General features: G+C 45.1%; 1 protein-coding gene across 1 annotated transcript in view; it reads left to right on the forward strand.

Annotated features, from left to right (window-relative positions):
* Positions 1–14,640: 14,640 nt before the first annotated feature.
* Positions 14,641–19,833, forward strand: part of Gga2 (golgi associated, gamma adaptin ear containing, ARF binding protein 2) — a 35,660-nt gene continuing 30,467 nt past the window's right edge. The window contains exon 1 of the mRNA XM_055627597.1: positions 14,641–14,825. Coding sequence (XP_055483572.1) covers positions 14,726–14,825 — 100 coding nt within the window. The 5' untranslated portion in view covers positions 14,641–14,725. The remainder of the gene's footprint in view (positions 14,826–19,833) is intronic.

The following is a 19,833-nucleotide window of genomic DNA, read 5'->3' on the forward strand; positions in this document are numbered from 1 at the left end:
CTCAAACTCCCAGAGGTCCACCCTTCTTTGCCTCCCGAGAACCGAGATCAAAGGCATATACCACCATCTTTAGCTTGGGAAGAGGGACTCTTAATTGAGAAAAAGCCTTTACAGAATTGGTCTGTGGGACATTTTCTTGAGTAATGATTAGTGTGGAAGGGCCCTACCCACTGTGAGTGGTGTCATCTCTGCCAGATGATCCTGGATAGAGTAAGAGCAGGCCTCTGTCTCTTACCCCAACTCTTTATTTTTTTTTTTAATATTTTTATTATATGACTGTTTTTTATTGAATGTTTTGCCTTGCATGTGTGTTTGCTTTGTGTATGTCAGGTCCCCATGGAGGTCAGAAGAGGGCATCAGGTCCCCCAGAACAGGAATTATAGGTAGCTATGAGCTGCCACGTGGATGCTATGAATCAAATGGGTCCTCTATAAGAGCAGTCAGTATGCTGAGCCATCTTTTCACTTCCCATCTCTTTAATTAAGTGACATCAGAACTATTGCTCTTGAAATATTAAAAATGGTTATTTCCGGGCTAGAGAGATGGCTCAGAGGTTAAGAATACTTGACTGTTCTTCCAAAGGTCCTGAGTTCAATTCCCAGCAATCACATGGCAGCTCACAACCATCTATAATGAGTTCTGGTGCCCTCTTCTAGTGTGTAGGCCCACATGCAGACAGAACACTGTAGAGGTAATAAATAAAATTTTTTAAATGGTTATTTCCAGTGGGAGAGCACATGTCAGTTATCCTAGCCTTCAAAAGGCTGAGGCAAGCTGGGAGCAATGGCACATACCTTTAATCCCACCCATTTAGAGGCAGAAACAGGTAGGTAGATCTCCAGAGTTCAAGGACAGCCTGTTCTGCAGAACTGTTTCAAGACATCTGGGGCCATACAGTGAAACCCTCTCTAGGAATGGGGGTGGGGCTGAGGCAGAAGGAAGGTGATCTCAAGATCATCCTAAGCCACAAAGGCCAAAAAGGAGGGAGAAACTCGCAGGCTGGTGCTCAGGGAATGTGACTGTTTTCCCAAAGTGACAAATGCCAAGAGGCCTAGGATGGTGTATTGGGCCAGCATTTTGGAGGTGGGGAGTGGAGGATCAGCAATTCAAGGTCACCATCCTCATCTCCATATAGAATTATTTAACTTATTTTTAAATTATTTGTGTAGTGTGCAGGTGAACATGTGAAGTCAGGGGTCAACTTTTAGGAATCAGTTTTCATTTCTCACCTTCAGTGGAGGTTCCAGGGATTGAATTCAGGTCACCAGACTTTTAACAAGTACTTGTTTCTCACGGAGCCAAGATTGAGGACAGCCAAGGCAACGCAGTGAGACCTTGTCTCCCTGCCCCAGCAAAAAATGCCCTCAATGAGCCATCGTGCCTACCTCCATAATGAATGTGAGGAAAACTTGAGCGTTATTAGATCCAGTCTTAAACAGAAAATGTTAAATTGATTCTGACAAATGCTATAACCTGATGAGCCTTGTGCTAACATCACAAAAAGATGAGAAGGAGACAATGCAGAACAGTGGCTGTCAGGGTGAGGGAGAGGAAGTGAGGAATTATTGCCTGAAGGCTGTATTGTTTTAATAATTATTGGATACAATCCTCTGTCAACCCAATCATCAGCATTGTTATCCTTTGAAGCAGTAATTGTGATTGTAAGGAATAAACCTGACTCAGTAACAATCCACCAGGGAATGCATTGGAAACTCTAGGACTCACAGACCCAAAGGACAGGACTTCCAACCTCTAGAGTGATGGGAATCTACTTGAAGCCCACTGGGACCGGAGGCAGCTGAAGTTCTGTGTCCAAACTCCCAGGAAAGCATCTTGTCAGCCTAGTCAGCTTTCCGCCTCTTGTCCTGTCGGCTGTGTTAAGTGGGGCAGTTGGGTAATGGCGACATCTGCAGGGCACCCACTGCAGGAGAGGAATGCTTCCTCTTTTAGGGATTGTCTGTTCAGTAGATTTAGAGACTCTCTGTTTCAGAAAAGTATGTTTCAGTAGCCAAATTTGCAATCTACCTATATCTAACTTAGCTTTTGTCTCAGGACTAGGGATGTCTGGGTAATAGAGTCGTCATTGCCTAGAATGCACAGAACCCTGGGTTCGATCCCTGGCACCACAAAATAAGATGAAAAACATTGTACTTATTCATGTGTAGAATTTATATTTACTATTTTAAAAATTTTGAGATTGAGGTACACAGGAACTTTGTTGTTCTTGGTTGTAAGTATTTGATACATTGCTTGATAAAGAGTAGGAAATCATGTTAAACCTCATGAAGTTGTTCATCTGTCAGACCATGGTTTCATCATCAGCTGGCTTAACTCTGCTAGATCCCAACAGTCTCCCAGCATCACTTCTTCCCTTCCATGAAAAAAATCCTCCCTTGCAAGATCTGTTGTAATTAGCTGTCTGGTCTGTTGCCGGTGATTTCTATTGAGTCCTGATACCTGGAAAGGAATGACTGTGAAAGACCAAAGTATGGCCAGTTGGGATGGTTCAATCTGTGGGAGATCTGAATTATAACTTCTAACTCTAAGGCTCATTATGTCAGGGAAGTTATATCTGGGTACAAGCTTTCAGATACACAAATACAGGTTCTAACCTGCTTAAACTAGATTTCTTTCCACATAACTGAAAGTTCAGTGGTAAACTAGGTTGTGGAACTGTTGACTTAGTGGCAGAAAGGCTCAGGGTCATTCAATTCCACTGCTGCTCTCCCGGCCACAGATCTGCAGCAGCCTCTGCTCACAGCTGCCACTTCCTTCTCTTGTCTGCTGGGGAGAGTGAGTTTCTGTGGCTCCAAACACAAACCCATTTCTACAGGCGTCCTCCAACTCAGCTTCCTGTTTTTGTGCCCATCACTGCTAGAGAAAAGGGGATTTCCAGACATCAGTCAGACTCAGAGATGGAATGGGCTCTGCTCATCTGTACCTGTGCTTGAAAACCAAGTCAGGGTTTAGTGAAGACAAAGATTTGGGTGTTCTTGGGTAGGTGAGGAGCCTTGAAATGTATAGAGCAGAGAAGTGACAAAGATCAGTTTTGTTTTGGGAAGGTTATCCTTGGCAGCATGCTGAGGAGAGATTAGAGCAGGGACAGACTAGAAGCAGAGCCAAGAGTGTATGTGAATGAGGTGGGTTCTTGGTTTGACAAAACTGAGTTTGTTCAGTATGGCCTATGAGGACCTGTATTAAAGTTCTCAGAGGAACAGAATCAAGTGGACATGTATCTAAAAAGAAATTTGGTGTAAGTTGCTCATGATTACAGAAGCTGAGCTCTCACCATCTGCCACTCACAAGCTGCTGTTGTAGCTCACAGACCTGAGAGTCAGAAGCATCCATAGCGGAAGACAACCAGCGTCCCAGCTCAAGCTACCTGGAAGAGTTTTCCTTAAGGCCTCTCAACAGATTAAGTGAGCCCACCCACACGGGACAGCCAGGGACAGCCATCGGACTTTCCTTGTCTCCCAATTCTAGTTCTAATCCCTTCAAGAAACACCCTCCCAGGCACACACAGAAAGCTACCTTGGTGCAGTCAAATTAACATAAAATTAACCATCAAAGGGGCTGAAAAAAAAGGAGGGCAACTGGAAAGATGGCTCAGTAGTTAGGAGCAATGGCTGCTCTTTCAGAGGACTCAGGTTCAATTCCCAGCACCCATATGGCAGCTCACAACCATCTGTAACTCTAGTTCCAGAGGATCCAGTGCCGCCTTCTGGCGTCTAAACAAATACAGACAAACACATAGATAAAACACCTATAAAAAGCCTCAGATGTGTCATTTAATTGGATCATGTGTCAACAGTGGCAATCAAGGGCAGTCATTATATTGAGTAAGAATATGGTTTTCAGTGCCCAGGAGCTTCATATCACTTGTGGTTACTATTTTTGTTATTAGACATGTGATAAGAACATGACTGGCAAGTTCTTAAATTTAGGAAGCAGAACAGATTAAGCATTTTGTGATGATCTTGGGATTTCCAACTTTACCGTCAGATCTTGGCAAACTATTGGGGTGCCAGCCATTCGTTCTAAACCTGGAAAGTCAGCTCCACCCCCTATCTCTCTGCTTCCTTGCTGGCTTCAGTAGCATAGCCCCAACAAAGGATCTTTTCTGTCTGCAGAATACCTCACCCCTTTTGGCTGGGTCTGTCTAATCTTCACTCATTTATGGAACAAACATTGGGTGCTTGGTTCTGTTAAGCCTGAGGGTGTTGAGGGAAAATAAAACAAGACCTTAACTGTGTGTGTGCCACATAGGTTTGTTAACCCTTATTGTGCAAGTCTGAAATAGGGCCTCTGTGTAGCCCAGGGTGGCCTTGAACTCTTCCATTTCCAACTAACTTGCAAATTTTGGAATTATAGGCATATGCTTGCCACCACATCCAACTGTTATCCTTTCTTTTTAAAATTTATTTATTTATACAGTATTCTGCCTGCATGTGTGCCTGCAGAGCAGAAGAGGGCACCCTATCTCAATATAGATGGTTGTGAGCCACCATGTGGTTGCTGGGAATTGAACTCAGGACCACTTAGGAAGAGCAGCCAGTGCTCTTGCCCTCTGAGCCATCTCTCCAGCCCCCAACTGTTATCCTTAATGATTGATAATTGTTAAGCTTTTTTTGGTTTGTTTTGAGACAGGGTTTCTCTCTGTGTAGTCCTGGCTATGTTAGCTGGCTGTGTAGACCAGGCTAGCCTTTAACTCAAAGATCCTCCTGCCTCTGCCTCCTGAGTGCTGGGATTAAAGGCATGCACCACCACACCTAGCTGCTAAGCTTTTAAAAATGAAAAAGCCAGGGCTGGAGAGACGGCTCAACAGTTAGGATGCTGCTCTTGCAGAGGACGGGTTTGTTCCTCGGCAACCACATGGTGGCTCACAACTATTTGTAACTCCAGTTCTAAATGTTCTGATGACCTCTAAAATAAGAACTTTCTATGTCAGCCCCAGCTATGAATAATGACATGGAGACATACTTATTTGTAATAACTTTAGGTTTTGGCTTCCTGTTGTTCCCAACTAGCTCTTACAACCTATGTTAACCCATTTATATTAATCTATGTTTTGCCATGTGGTTCTTTACCTCCTCAGTTTCATATGTCCAACTTTCTCCATGTCTCACAGGTGAATCTTCTCACTCTTTCTTTCCCAGAGTTCCTATTGTCTCCTGCCTTTGTTACAAGCAGTTCATCTCTTTATTCAACAGACCAGAAGGTGATGGAAAGCAACGTTTACAAAACACGGAGACAGGTGATGCTCAGTGTACTCAGCTCTGCTGGTACAGATATCAGCATTTAAATGATACAAGGACAGACAATCTATACACAGTGCATGAAAACAGACCTCTTCTGACCAACTTATTCACGCACACAAAGCAATAATAGTAAAGATTAAAAAAGAAATACAGGCCTGAGCTGTATGGAATAGGACAACCCTGTCACCCCAGCAGCTCAGAAGGGTCACCATGAAGTTGGAGCCAGCCTGGGCAACACTGTCTAGTGGGGGAGGAGGCTAGCCTGGTAACGCCTGCCTGTAATTCCAGGAAGCCAAGGGAGGAGGATCGCAAATATGAGGCCAGTCTAGCTACCTAGCAAGACCCTGCCCCACAAAACAACAGAAATGAAAACATAATTCAGAGCTCCTGTATTTCCATCGTCAGCTTGCCCTGTTGTTACTTTGAAACAGGGTCTGTCTATGCAGCCCAGGCTGCCCTTGAATGATTTTTCTACCTCTGCTTCCGGACTGTTGGGATAACACACCTGGCTTCCCTTTTGTTTTTCCCCCCATGTGTTGGGAATAAAATGGAGGGCCTCACGCCTGCCAGGCAGTGACTTTAAGCCATGCTCAGCTGTTTCCCCCGTCACTTACATTGCAGTGTAGTATGCTCGTCACAGTGAAAGAACCAGTCAGTACTGTACATTTTATTAGCCGGGGTCTATTTATTTAGATTTTACTTTTTTGTTTGTTTTGTAAGAGGAAGGGCCTGTTGCCCAGGCTAGCCAGGAGCTCCCAGTCCAGATGCCTCACTGCAGGGATGGTAGGCATGTGCCACCACATTCAACTCCCGGTCCCACTCCCGTGACGTCACATAGTGCTGCCTCAGACTCGTCTCAACAGTGTCCGTCCGTCTCAGACTGCTCTTGTTGTTTGTTCGTTTGTTTTTACTTTATTATTGTTTTTTCTACAAATGAGAGTATCCAAGTGTTATGCAGGAGGTCCTTCCATTGATACTTATTTTAAGCTTTCCTCACGATTACCGTGGGACTATGGAAGACCAGAGATAAAGTACCGTTGTTTTACCTCTTGGAGGATGTGTACCATCAACAGGACTGATCACTCTTCGTGCTTGACCCTTTCCTGCATCCTAGTTCAATTGGTCATGCTCTTTACCCTGACATTCAATTCTTTTATCAAAACTAATTTCAGGCTTGATAAAGGTTATAGACTCTATAACCTAACCACCACACCCCCTCATTAAAGGAGGATGCCAGATATGCAGACATCTAACTCACAGCTTTGGGAAGTTATTCAGAATATCCAAGTGCTGTCTTTGACAGTTAATTTTAAAGCTATAGAGTTAACAGATGTTTGTAATAAGTGGTATTTCTTAACCCATAAGCCTCAGCTTGTTCAAGGAGGAGATGACATAGATGGAGAAGATTCTCTGCAACCTGTGGTGCTTTGAGAATATAATCTAGTATTTATCTAGATAGAGAGCTCCAGGGCCAGTTGGCACACTCTTACCCTGAAGTCCACAGGGAGTATACAGGCTTTGACAGTTATGCTATGTTTGTTTTTAAGAAATTCCAAAAACTACGGGGCATAGTGGCACATGCCTTTAGTCCTAGCACTTAGGAGGCAAAGGTAGGAGGATCTCTGAGTTTCAGGCCAGCTTGGTCTACAGAGTAAGTTCCAAGACAAGCCAGAGCTATACAGAGAGACCCTGTCTTAAAAAAAAAAAAAAGCCAAAAGCTCATTTAATGTGGTTATACTTTACAAAAACATCCAATCTACTTTTAAACAGAATGATGCTTACAAATATGGCTACTGCTGTTATAGCGGTGACCTAGAGATTTATTCATTGGCAGGAGTAAAAGGTTCTGTTAACAGGGTTAATTTTAGAAAACTCTGTAAAGTGAATCATCTACTCTTGACAAGGCAGAAACTGTCTCTGGGTGTATACTTCTTTTTTTTTTTTTTTTTTTTTGATTCTTTGTGAATTTCACATCATGCCCTCCAATCCTACACATCTCCCAGTCCCTTCATGCTCACCCTCTCCCCTTGCAACCCACCCCTCAAAAAAAAAAAAAAAATCTTGTTATGGAAGCTGTAGTGTGTGACATTGTCACACAGTATATATACTGTATACATATATATATACACCCTTTGTCCACCTTTCTTTTCTTGCATATTCATCGTAATGAGTCATTGTCTGGTCCGAGGCCTCTGGCTCCTGCTACACTATGACTATTGGATCCTCACTGGGCCTCCGCTCAGATATCCTGGGGCTGGTTCATCAGCACGTTCGCCAGCAGGCATAGCTCTATTGTGCTACCCAGACTGGGAGCAAGCCCTCATCTCCTAAGTACGGCAGCCAGTGAAGGGCGGAGCCTGCTCTCCCTTTCTCATGACCTCTGGGCCACACCTCCAGCCTGGCATGTGTGGGGAAGGGTTGGGAGTAGGGATCTCTCCCTCGCCCACACCACAGCATGGTAGGCAACTGAAAATTAGAAATCATTTCTTTATGAAATACAACTTAAAATTAAATCGTTTCTTGGAATATAGAAACAATTTGCTGTTAGCAAAAAATATGTATTGTTATTGTTCTCAAATATTAGATATTGTCATTTAAGGTAATAGTCCCTATTTTCAAAGAAATTTACCTTATCAAATTGTTTCTAACCAAAAATTTTGTTTTACTTAATATACTCTTTGTAGCTGGTATTGTTTTTTTATTTGTTTGTTTCTTTTTTGTTGTTGTTTGTTGTTTTTTTTTTGTTTTTGTTTTTTTCAGAGAACTGGTTTGTTTATTGGGGTATAGGGGAAGGGAGTATTTATGCCAGGATCTCTGGGACAGGGTTTGTGTAAGATGCTTCATTTGCATTCGTAACTGTCAAGGTCATAAATTCTTACTAGGGTTGATGGTAGGGGAGCCCACTTTATGGGAGAAAGCCAACTCCTGTGATCCTCATCTGTAGTATCCAAGTTGAAGCTCTCTTCACACTTCCTCCATAATCCTGGGCTGTTACAGTCCCACAATATACTAGGCTTTTGGTTTCTTTAATCTCTAAATAGTGTCCCATTGCAAGCATGTACTCTGTTTCCTTGTCCATTTATCAGCTGGTGAACATTTTGACTTCTTAGTTCAGGGTTGATGAATAAGGCTGCTGTGAATGTTCACATGCAAGACTTTGTGCGAATCACATTTAATTCCTCTTGGCCAGACTCTTAAGACTAGAAAACAGGAGTTAGTTGTGAGACAAGGTTGCAGTTCCTTCTTAACAAGCTGCCAAACTCTTTCCATAGTGGAGTTCTTTTATATCCTCTCCTGTAACTGGTGTTGTTAATCTTTAAAACAAATACACAAAGTTTACTCTATGTGGAAGCAAGATGCTTCTGTACAGATTCACTTCTTGGATGATGACTTTAACTGATTTCTTTTACAGAGTTTCCAGGAGCTTGTTCTTATGCAGGAGTCTGATGCAAATAACTGATACAGTTACCTTATCATTTCACAAAGCTCTGGTTCAGTCAGCTGTACAGTTGTATAATTTAATTCATGCTAATCTTGATGTAAAAGTTTTCCTCATGTAACTAAGTCTTCTAATGTTGTTCCCCACAAAGTTATTTCCTCCTGGCCTATGTCTGGAACTTTGTCAACTATTAAATTTCATCGTGGCCCCTCAGATGGACACTTTTCAGAGACACTGTAATTGCTGCTTCTCTCTTCATCCTTCTGTCAGCCTTAAAGCAGTTACTAAGAGGTCAATACCACTGAACCCCCAAAAGCAGTCTGGGTGACTTCTAAAAGGGGATTAATGGACCATGGGCCATCCAACCCACCTTTTTTTCTTGCCACTCTATACATTGTTTTTTGGAACTAAATAAGGAACTAAAATAGCTGGACTGAAGCTTTCTTGGCATCAGTTAACCTCTCTGTTTCTCCAGCTCAGTTCAGTTTAACATCCTTTAGCACCAACTCCACTCCTGGACTGCTACAGTACTCCAAAGCTAAAAAGGACTAGCTCTTACTTCTGCTAAGGATGGATTCTGTGCCCTCCCTGAACAATGCTGCTTCTATATCACCAAATCCTAACTGGTTTGAAATGGGACCAGACTAAAATTCCTTCTGGTTCCCTCCCACTTTGGCTCTTCTCCTGGATCACTTCTTTCCTCCTTATTATCTTCATACTTGTGTTTTTACCCTATTTTTAAAAATGTCTTACTTACAGCTGGGCATGGTGGCACATGCCTTTAATCCCACTATTCAGAAGGCAGAGGTAATGATATACATACAGGACAGCCAGGGCTGCACAGAAAAATCCTAACTAAAAAAAAAATTTGTGTTTTACTTACTGAACTTCACCCTATAACCAAACAAAATGTTTCTTGCAAGCTGTCCCAATAGCTTTTACTCTACAACAGCTCTATTTCTGGTACATCTGCAAAAACCAACCAACCAACCAACCAACAAACAAAAACAAAATCACCTGCTTACAGCCCTCTAATAGTTATTTCTAAGTCCTTTTAGGAATACAGGATGGCAATCACCTCATCTGTCATAGGTGACCAAGTTAAGACTCCCCCCTGCTACGTGAGCAGGGACCCCCATTTTCAATGGGCCCAGAACTTCTTCCCCCCATAAAGACTCTCCTCAGCAGAAGACAGCTATAACATCCCTGCCTTACATTTTTTATATCCTCTCAAGAGTTAGGAATGGTAGCTTCCTGCTGAAATATTATACTTCCTAGCTTGCAGGGAGTATACTATACTTCCTATTCACCCTTGCAGACTAGGAAAGCCATTTCTACCCAGTTTTACCTCTATAAGAGGCCTCATCCCCTCTTTCCCTGTAGGCATTTTGGTCATCCATACATGTGGGTGACAAAATGCTGTGAATAAACACGGTCCCAGGTAAGGTCAGGCCAAGCCTGTCTTTTTTCCCACCCCATCTCTCTGTCTGTCTGCCTGTCTCTCTCTCTAGCTTCTTTTTAAAATAATCTAACAGTGCCTACCCTGACCCCCTCAGCTAAGGAATCAATTGTCAGACTTCTCCACTGTAGAGTGGCTGTCTTGTTGGAATGTGTACAATTTTACCCTTGTTCATTCACATGCTGATTTCTCTACTCCACCATCTGGTTTCAATCCAGACATTCAATTGTGATGTTTATTCTAAGCATCACCTGTCTCAAGTTTGGGTAAACATGCCACCATTTGTTCTCTGTATTGTCAATAAAACAACCAGCCACTGCTGAGCAATGGAGAGAACAGGGGTGCTAGCCTTAGATATTAAAGAGCTCTTTCCTGAGATCATTACCACCAACACCCCTTTGTGTGTGTGTGTTGGAGCTTGAAGCCAGGTTCTTGAGCATGCTATGCAAACACTCCACTGTGGAACCAAATTCCCAGCTCTAGAATTTTCTTCTTTCGATTTTTCAAGACAGGGTTTCTCTGTGCAGCACTGGCTGTCCTGGAACTCACTCAATAGACCAGGCTGGCCTTGAACTCAGAGATACACTTGCCTCTGTCTCCAGAGCGCTGAGGTTAAAGGCGTGCACCACAGTTGCCTGATTAGAATGTCTTTTTGTTTTTTAAAGATTTATTTATTATTTATACAGCGTTCTGCCTACATTCTGTACACTGTTAGAGAGCACCATACCAGATCTCAAAATAGATGGTTATGAGCTGCCATGCGGTTGTTGAGACGTTTAGAACAGCCAGGGGGGCTGGAGAGATGGCTCAGAGGATAAGAGCACTGATTGCTCTTCCCAAAGGTCCTGAGTTCAATCCCCAGCAACCACATGGTGGCTTACAACCATCTAAACATGAAATCTGGTTTCCTCTTCTGGTGTGCAGGTGTACATGCTAACACACATTGCATAAGTAATAAATAAATAAATATTAAAAAAAAAAAAAAAAGAAGAACAGCCAGGTTTCTTAACCTCTGAGCCATCTCTCCAGCCCTAGAATTTCTTTTCTTTCCTCTTCTTTTAATTTTTTTAGTTTTTGAGACTGGGTTTCTCTTGCAGTCTTGGCTGGTCTGGATTCGATTTGTAGACCAGGCTGGCCTTGAACTCACAAAAAGCCTCTTGCTTCTGCCTCCAAGTGCTGGGATCAAGGACATGGGCCCAGCCCTAGAATTTTCAAGACAAGAATTTTTAGGAATAATGAGGAAAAAAAAAAAAAAGTAAAGAGGAAGGCTGGGGCTCAGTTGGCACAGTGCTTGGCTACCATGCACAAAGCCCTGGGTTCAATGCCCAGCACTTCGCTACAGAAATCAGGCATGGCAGGGTACCTCTGCAGTCTGCATCCTCCACTACCTGAGTCAAGTTTGAAGCTGGCTAGAGGAAGCCTGTCTTAAAAAAAAAAAATGATGATGAAGAAACTTTAAAAGTACTTCAAAGGAGAATCCAAAGAACAGCCTCTAAACTAGAAATATAAAAATAAACATGCAAATAGCCACAGAACTGGTTTTTCCACAGAAGGGGGTTTGTGTGTTTCCTGGACAGTATTCATTTGCATGTCTATGGATAAGAATAATTTCCCATTGTTTTCAATTATCAACAGTTTACTGACATGTGAAAGGATTCCTGAAAGGCCCAAACCAGTTAACATAGATGGATATGCTAACAACAACAGTTTTCATTAAAGAACACTTTTTCCTGTCTGGATAGTGAAATAACGCTGGCACCCCACGCCAGCACCCTGTGCTGAAGTTCTAACCCCCAGTGTGATCTGAGAGGCAGGGCCCTGGTCAGGTGACCAGGCTCACTTGAGGTCCTGAAGGTGCAAGCTGCCCCACGATCTTGATGTCCTTGTAAAGCCAGTGGGTTCTGCTGCTGTAGTGGGACCAACCTGGAATCCTCGAACTTGGAGGTGAAGCTAGAAGATTGCCGGGAGTAGTAAGAGCCTGTCTCAAAAGCTCAAAACGGAACAAACAAGACTAGAGAGTTGCTCTCTGCCTCTTCTCCGGGAATGGAGACACAACACAGGAAGAATCCAGAACATCTGCAGCAAGAAGGGAGCTTCTCCAGAGGCATCTCGAGGTCAAGCTTCCAGCTGACAGAGAGAGAAGGAAATGTCCAGTGTGAGATGTTTTATTGCTACAGCTTGAGTTGTCTAAGAAAAAAACACTAGATAGAGAGAGCCAATTCCACAAAGTTGTTCTCTGTACTCCACAAGCACACTGTGACATGTGTGTGCCTGTACCAACACAGGCACATCACAACCACACACACACACACACACACGTACACACGCATACACATTTGCACATATGCATATCACACACACATGCACAGTGTTTGAAAAATTAAAAATAGGGCTGGAGAGATGGCTCGGTAGTCAAGAGCATGTACTGAGGGCCCAGGTTCAGTTCCCAGCACTGTATGGCAGCTCACACCTGTCTACAATGCCAGTCTCAGGAGATCTGACACCCTCTCTGTCCTTTTCAGGCACCAGACACCATTGTGCTACATAGTTACACATGCAGGCAAAACACCCATGCACATAAAAGTAATAACTTAAAAATTAACAAATGTTCAGGGTACAGTGGCGCATGCTTGTAACCCCAGCACTCCGTGAGGCAGAAGCAGGCTGATCTCTGTGAGTTCAAGCCCAGCCTGGTCTACAAAGTGAGTCCAGGACAGCCAAGCCTACACAGAGAAACCCTCTCTCAAAACTAAACAGACAAACAAACAAACAAATAAATGTTTGTATATTTGGGATTGTAATTAGCCTCAAATCCTAGACTCTCCTCTTACTGTTTCCACTGCTCATGTGTTCATTCAACAAACACTTATTGGCACTGGCATGCTAAGCACTATTTGATGTGCTGGAGACACAGATCTATACAAATTAAAATCCTTCTGTGAGCCTGGCGCAGTGGGACACGCCTGCAATTCCAGCACTCTGGGAGACAGAGGCAGGCAGATCTCTGTGAGCTTGAGGCTAACCTGTCTACAAAGTGAGTCCAGGACAGCAGAGGCTACACACACACACACACATACACACACACACACACACACACACACACACACACACACACACACACACCCTGTCTTGAAAAACAAAACAAAAACTTGTGTGTGGGGGGGTTGTGTGTGTTGGGGCTGTGGCATCAAGGGTGGGAAATGACCAGTGAGGGATAGCAGGGAAGAAACCGTGCTTCGTGGAACCTTGTGCATTGTTTCCACTGCCTGCCAGGCCGAGGCCTCCTTCAGTCTTAACAGTGCCGTTAGTAGTAGATCATTGACAGAAATGCAAATTATTGTGGCCTCTAGGCATGAATATTAATCCTGTCACCTTGACAGACAGCTTTCTCGGCTGGCTGGAGAATGCTCATTTTTCATGTTTGTCTCAGTAGTCCCTTATTTTATACAGATTTTCTTTTTGGCTTTTTGTTTTGTTTTGTTTTGTTTCAAGACAGGGTTTCTCTGTGTAGCCTTGGCTGTCCTGGGCTCACTTTGTAGACCAGGCTGGCATTGAACTCACAGAGATCTGCCTGCCTCTGCCTCCCGGGTGCTGGAATTACAGACATGCACCACCACGCCTGGCTCTTTTTGGCTTTTCTTGTGGACATATTAATAAAACATCTTCTGATTCCTTCATTTAATTCAAGCGTTAAATAAAATATTTCGGGGGGGATACAAAGTGAATAAATTGTAATTAATAAAAATAAAAAATAAAAAAAAATTTTCATGTGTTTGGCTGACCTGGTAATTCATACCTGCAGTTCCAGCTTTTGGGAGGCTGAGGCAAGAGAATTACTGAAGGCTTCGGGAAACCTTGGCTCCCATAGTTTCAGACCCTCTTGGACTACTGAGTGTGAGAGAGCCTTTCTGAAAATCAAGAACAAAACAGACAGAAAAACACAGCCAAGCTGTCGTGGTAGCACATGCTTGATGTGCAATCAAGCGCAGCCAGGGGATCGAGACTTCGAGGTTCTCCTCAGCTATGTAGTGATCAGATCAAAACCCACTGGTTACAGGAGCCTTAACTCAAAACAACCAGATAAAGGAATGTTTATACATATTTAACGTGCTCGCTTCCTAGGACATGAGAATCACGACCTGCTTTTGAGAAAAAGCACCCTTTCATAAAAGAAGTGGTTTATAAATTATATTGTGTTATTGTGTTATGTAAAAAATTAAAAGGTGTGGCATAAAAATGCTGAAAGGATGATTCTTTATCCGAAATTCGGATTTAGCCGGTATCTCATCTGGGAACCCTACCTCTGAAGGAAGACGGGACAGCACCTTGCTAGAGGGGCTTTTGACCTTTCGAATGGTCCTGCTGGACAAGACCTCGTGAGTTGGAGGCGGTAAAGAGGAGGTTCGTGGGGCGGGGCCGGGCCCAGAAAGGGGCGTGCACGCTAGGCCCCGCCCCCGTCACGTGCCTCTCGGTCCCTGCCGCGTCGGCAGCTGGAGGGGAGGCTAGGCGGTGGCAGTGGCTGCAGCTCTCGGGCAGGGGTGACTGCGGCCGCGGCGCTGGGCTGGGCAGATGGCAGCGACGGCGGTAGCGGCGGGGACCGGATCCCCGGCGGGGACCGAATCGGCGGAGGGCGCCCCGGGGCCAGCGGCGGCTCTGGAGCTGTGGCTCAGTGAGTAGCATCGCGCCGCACGTGATCCCGCTTCCCGCCGCCCTGGTTGTCCTCCGCGGCGGGAGGGGACCTCTAGGCGCGCCCGGAGGATCCCGGGCACCTCAGACCACCCCGTGGCTCCGTGGCCCAGCGGCACCACCTAACAGCTGGAGCACGAATGCCTGGTGATGTCCTGTGCCCAGCACCGTGCAGAAGGCGTTTCAGCCATTGTTAGTTTGGTCGCAGACCCTGGGCTTACCTGAGTTTACTAACCGGAGACCTGTGCGTGCTACGCAGCCCTTTTTTTGTTTTGTTTTGTTTTTTGTTTTTTCCAGATCATTGAATCTAAGAGCTCATGTAGCTGCTGCCTTTAAGGGCAAAACCAGCCTTCATGTCTCGACGTGTGTTTACTCTGGCCAGACTTAATTGTTCCTCGTCCTAGCTTCACGGTGGTCCCTGGAGGTGGGGTTCTAAAGGTTCTCGCTTTATCTGGAGAACTGAGGTTCAGGGAGGGTAAAGAACCCGCCCCTTGTGTGGGCTCCACAGCGTGCGGGGTGCACTGCGATGGTAACGCTGGAACATTGCTCACAAAGACATTTTCATTGGCTACCGGCTACCAGAACAGCACCTCGTTAACAGAAGCTGGAGGAGGGGCGCTGGTTGAGCATAGTAGGGGCTGTTTTGTTTACCTGGGGCATGTCATAGCTCGTATACGGTGTTTGTGCGGACAATGGAGGAGGCCATATTCCAAACAGGAAACTGCAAAAATTCAGGATGAGAATGTAGAACATTCTGGGAGCGAGTAGGCCTGTTGGCTTGGGAGTGCAAAGCTTAAGAGAGGAGAGAATCCAGAAAATAAACCTTTAGGCTAATTTTTGCTAATGGAAGTAAGAGGAGCATAGGTAGCTTTGTATGCCGCAGAAGGGACTGTATTAATTTAAAAACAATTTTTTAAAATTACATTTTGTGTGTTTGGGGTGGGGTGTGCTGTTTGTGTCTTCTGGAGGTCCACACAACTGGGGAAGAAGGGGGTCGTTTCTCTCCTTAGACTCTTCTGTGGGTCCCAGGGCTCGAACTCAGGCCCTAAGGCTGGTTTGCAGGCACCTTCATCTTCTGAGTCATCGCTGGCCCAGAACTTTATGTTGGAGAGAATCTGATCCAGTTAGCCTTTATCAAAGGGACCCCATGCAGTCCTGCAGGATGAATTGTTGGAGGGTGAGACTTCAGGCTTGGGCTAGATGTAAGGTCTTTAGGTGGCTGGGGGTGGGGTGGGGTGGGGTGATGGTGGACGTCGGGAGGCAGTGGTGATCAAGAGTAGAAAGGGCTAGCTGGGCGTGTACTCGGCAGCATGTGCATTACTTTGATTAAAAGGCCGTAGAGGTGCACAGTTTTAATCCCAGTGGAAGCCAGTGGGTCTCTGAGTTCGAGGCCAGCCTGGTCTACATAGTGAGTTCCAGGACAGCCAGGGGTATATGGTGAGACCTAGGAGAAAACAAAAAAAACAAACAAACATACAAAAATAAACAACAACAACAAAATAATAAACAACCCCCTAGCCATCACCAACAGCCTTCCTGCAGGGTGCATTGATAGGCTCAGAAGATGAAGAATGTAGGAAGGATGCCCGTTTTCAGAAGTTGAAAGTAATTGTGGTGAATGCTCACCTGTGAGGAGGAGGAGGAGCAACTGTATTGTGAAGTTTGAAGTTCTCACAAGACCTTGAGGAAGAAGCTCTGTGGGCATTCAATGGGCTCCAGGGACCGTAAGAGCTGGAGGGGTGGCTTGGGAGCCAGGCTGCTGTGGGAGTGGAGAACAGAGCTTTGGAGCTGGAACGAGAGGGGAGAGGGGGGACCTCCGGATTTCCCAGGCAGGTAGGAGCAGTTCAGTAGCCTGAAGGTTCAGACCAGGAAGGCTGTTCTGAGGAGAGCCACCAAGAGAGAGGTGTGGCCCATAGTTTGTTCCTTCAAAATGGAGCCTGGAGGGAGGGGAACTTGGAATCTTTTATTGAGAGAGCTTGGAGTAAAATGGTGGAAACAGAAGGTTTGTGAAGCGGTGGAGAACAGCAGGCTTAGATGGGAATTGGAGGAGGAAGTGTGTGCTGGGAAGGTAAGAGCCAGCAGCTGCTAGTGGATATTTAGGAAAGCCTGTCTTCGACCTAGGCTGTTCAAGGACTCAGCTCTCCAGCTCCTGCCTAGCCGGAGCAGTGTATCGTGAAGCTTCTAGATCCTCTGAGTTTTCAGTGAAAGGTAGAAACTACCTTTTTTTGTTGTTGTTGTTGTTTTTGAAAGTGTTTCTCTGTGTAGCTCTGTCTTCCTTGAAATTCACTCTAGACCACCTGCCTCTGCCTCCCTAGTGCTGGAATTAAAGCTGTTTGTCATCCCCGCCCTGGAACCAACCTTTCTTTGTATGTAACAATCCTTAAATTTTTCCAAGTTGTCAACTACTTCTAAAGAAATGTCTGGAAGGACTACGGATGGTGTGCAAACGGTCCTTATATGGTGCTTGGCTGTGAAGGAAGGAAGAGGGGCCACCCAGTGGGAATTTGGGAATAATGGAGAGGGCACACGATCCTCTATGTGGTTCCTGTGGGGAGCACCCTTCTTGGATTCTAGGTCTGTGTCTGCTCATTGCAGATGGGCCTTAAGTAAGGTGTTGGAGCCCCTGGGAGCCTGAATGGGAGTCTTGTGTCAGGGTGTGGCCTGCAGGGAGGAAGAGCAGCTTGTCTTGGTGAGTGACTGGGGAAGGAGATAAAGGTGGTTGCACATGCAAACTAGTAGGCCCTTGTCACAGCAAATGGGGAAGTTCAGGAGCGCTGGAAGAAAATCAGCACGGGAAGCTCAGGTGCACGGCTGGCAGCACAGGGAGACCCGGGTTACCACGTCTGTAGCTGACATCTTAGGCCTGAATTCTGTTCTATGGTAGGCTGTCTTAGGCATCACTAGGCATTTCGGTTTATCTTGGCCTCCACCCACTAGATGACAATTACACACCTGACCTTGCCAGTCCTGACACCCCAAGGTGTCTCCAGATGTGATTCCTCAGGATGGAGGAGGGTTGGGAGAGAAGCCTCTCTGTGTTCACCCATGTCCCCCTCTCATTGTGGATGTAGGAGTGTAGCCTGCTCATCAGGAGTGTGTACAGCAGGGGCTGGGGACGTGGCTAGTGCTTATTGCACTGGTGTGACTTCCTGAATTTAGATCCCCAGCAACCACATGAAATGGCAGGCATGATGACACACACCCATGATCCCGAAGCAGAGGGCAGAGACAGGCAGATCTCAGGGGCTTGCTGGCTAGCCAGTCTAGGCAAACCAGGAGCTCCAGGTTCAAAGAGAGACCATTCCTCAAAAAGTAAATGCCTTTAATCCCAGCAGGGGCAGGTGGATCTCTGTGAGTTCAAGGCCAGCCTGGTCCACAAAGGGAGATCCAGGACAGCCAGGGCTACATAGAGAAACTCTGCCTCAAAAAACAAACCAATAAATAAAGGAAGAATAGCAGTTGAGAAGCGGGGCGAGGTGGTGTATGTCTGTAATCCAGCACTCTGGGAGGCAGAAGCAGGTGGAACTTTGTGAGTTCAGGCTAGCCTAGTCTCAGAGTGAGTCCAGGATAGCCAACGCTATGCAGAGAAACCCTGTCTCGGAAAAGAAAAGAAGCAATTAAAAAGATTTCTCAACCTTAGCCTCTAGCTTCCACAAGTTTCTGCATAGGCGTGTGTGTGTGTGTGTGTGTGTGTGTGTGTTGGTTTAATGTAGGGACAAGAGTTGGAGGAGTTCATGGCATGCTCAGGGCAGGTATGTAGTTGAGGAGCAGGATTAGCATGGGTGTAGACAGGATGGAAAGAAAGCCATTGCTAGATGTTACTGCTGCCTTCTCAGAGCTGTTGGCAGGATCAAAAATGTTAATACATTTTTTTATAAAAGTTTTTGTTTGTTTGTCTTTTGTTTTTTAGACAGGGTTTCTCTGTGTAGCCTTGGCTATTCTGGAACTCGATCTGACTTAAACTCAGAGATCTCTCTGTTTCTGCCTTCTGAATTGGGGATTAAAGGGATTATAGTGTATAGTAGGTGTCCAATAAACTGAATTATGGCAAGAGTAGGCTTAGAGTAGGTGTGGACACAACTCTAAAGCTCTGTACTGCCATTTGGATTTTGTTTTTTTTTTTTTCTTATATTTGCTCAGGCCTCTGCTCTCTGCTATACTCATCTCAGGAATGATTCATTTCGTCATGATTTTCAAAAGTTACTGTTCTGTCTGTCGGACCGTTGGTTTGGGTGTCTATCGTGGAATCTGTATGACCAAGAGGATGAAATAGGAAGATTATCACACCAGTTGGATGGAAGAGGGCATCGATGGGACCCAGCTGAATTTTGGACTTAGGTTTGAGAAAGGATAGTTTCCCAGAGGAGCATGAGGAAGCTGTTACTGAAACTATGCTTAAAAGAAACAAAGGACAGCTGCTGTGCCCAACAAAAGCCAGACTGTGGTGGTGCATGCCTTTAATCTCAGCACTCTGGAGGCAGAGGCAGGTGGATCTCTGAGTTTGAGGCCAGCCTGGTCTGTAGAGTGAGTTCCAGGACAGCCAGACCTACACAGAGAAACCCTGTCTCAAAAACAAGCAAGCAAAAAAAAAAAAACAAAAAAACAAAAAAAACTTATGTTTATTTATTATGAATACACACAGGTCCTGTATCATTTCCTCCTTTCACCATGTCTTGAGGATGGAACCCAGGTGAACAGGACTGGTGGCCAGGGCCTTTAAACACCCAACCATTTCCCCTGCCCAGGGGTTATTTGGTTTTTACATGGTCTTGCTATGTAGCCTGGGTAATTTAACTCAAGGTGGTCTTGAACTCCTGGCAGTCCTCCCGTGAACTGCAGATTCAGCTAGTGCATTTATCCTGTGTGTGCATGTAACATTCCCCCAGCCTTGCTTGTGAAAAACTTTGAAAGCTAGTGTAAGTGTAGTTACCTGGCTCTCTGTTGGGGGAGGGGCCTCAAATACAGCCAGTATTGTGCTGTTTCTCAGGGCT

This window comes from Psammomys obesus, unplaced genomic scaffold (genome assembly GCF_907164565.1).
Source record: "Psammomys obesus unplaced genomic scaffold, mPsaObe1.curated_primary_1811, whole genome shotgun sequence".
NCBI lineage: Eukaryota > Metazoa > Chordata > Mammalia > Rodentia > Muridae > Psammomys > Psammomys obesus.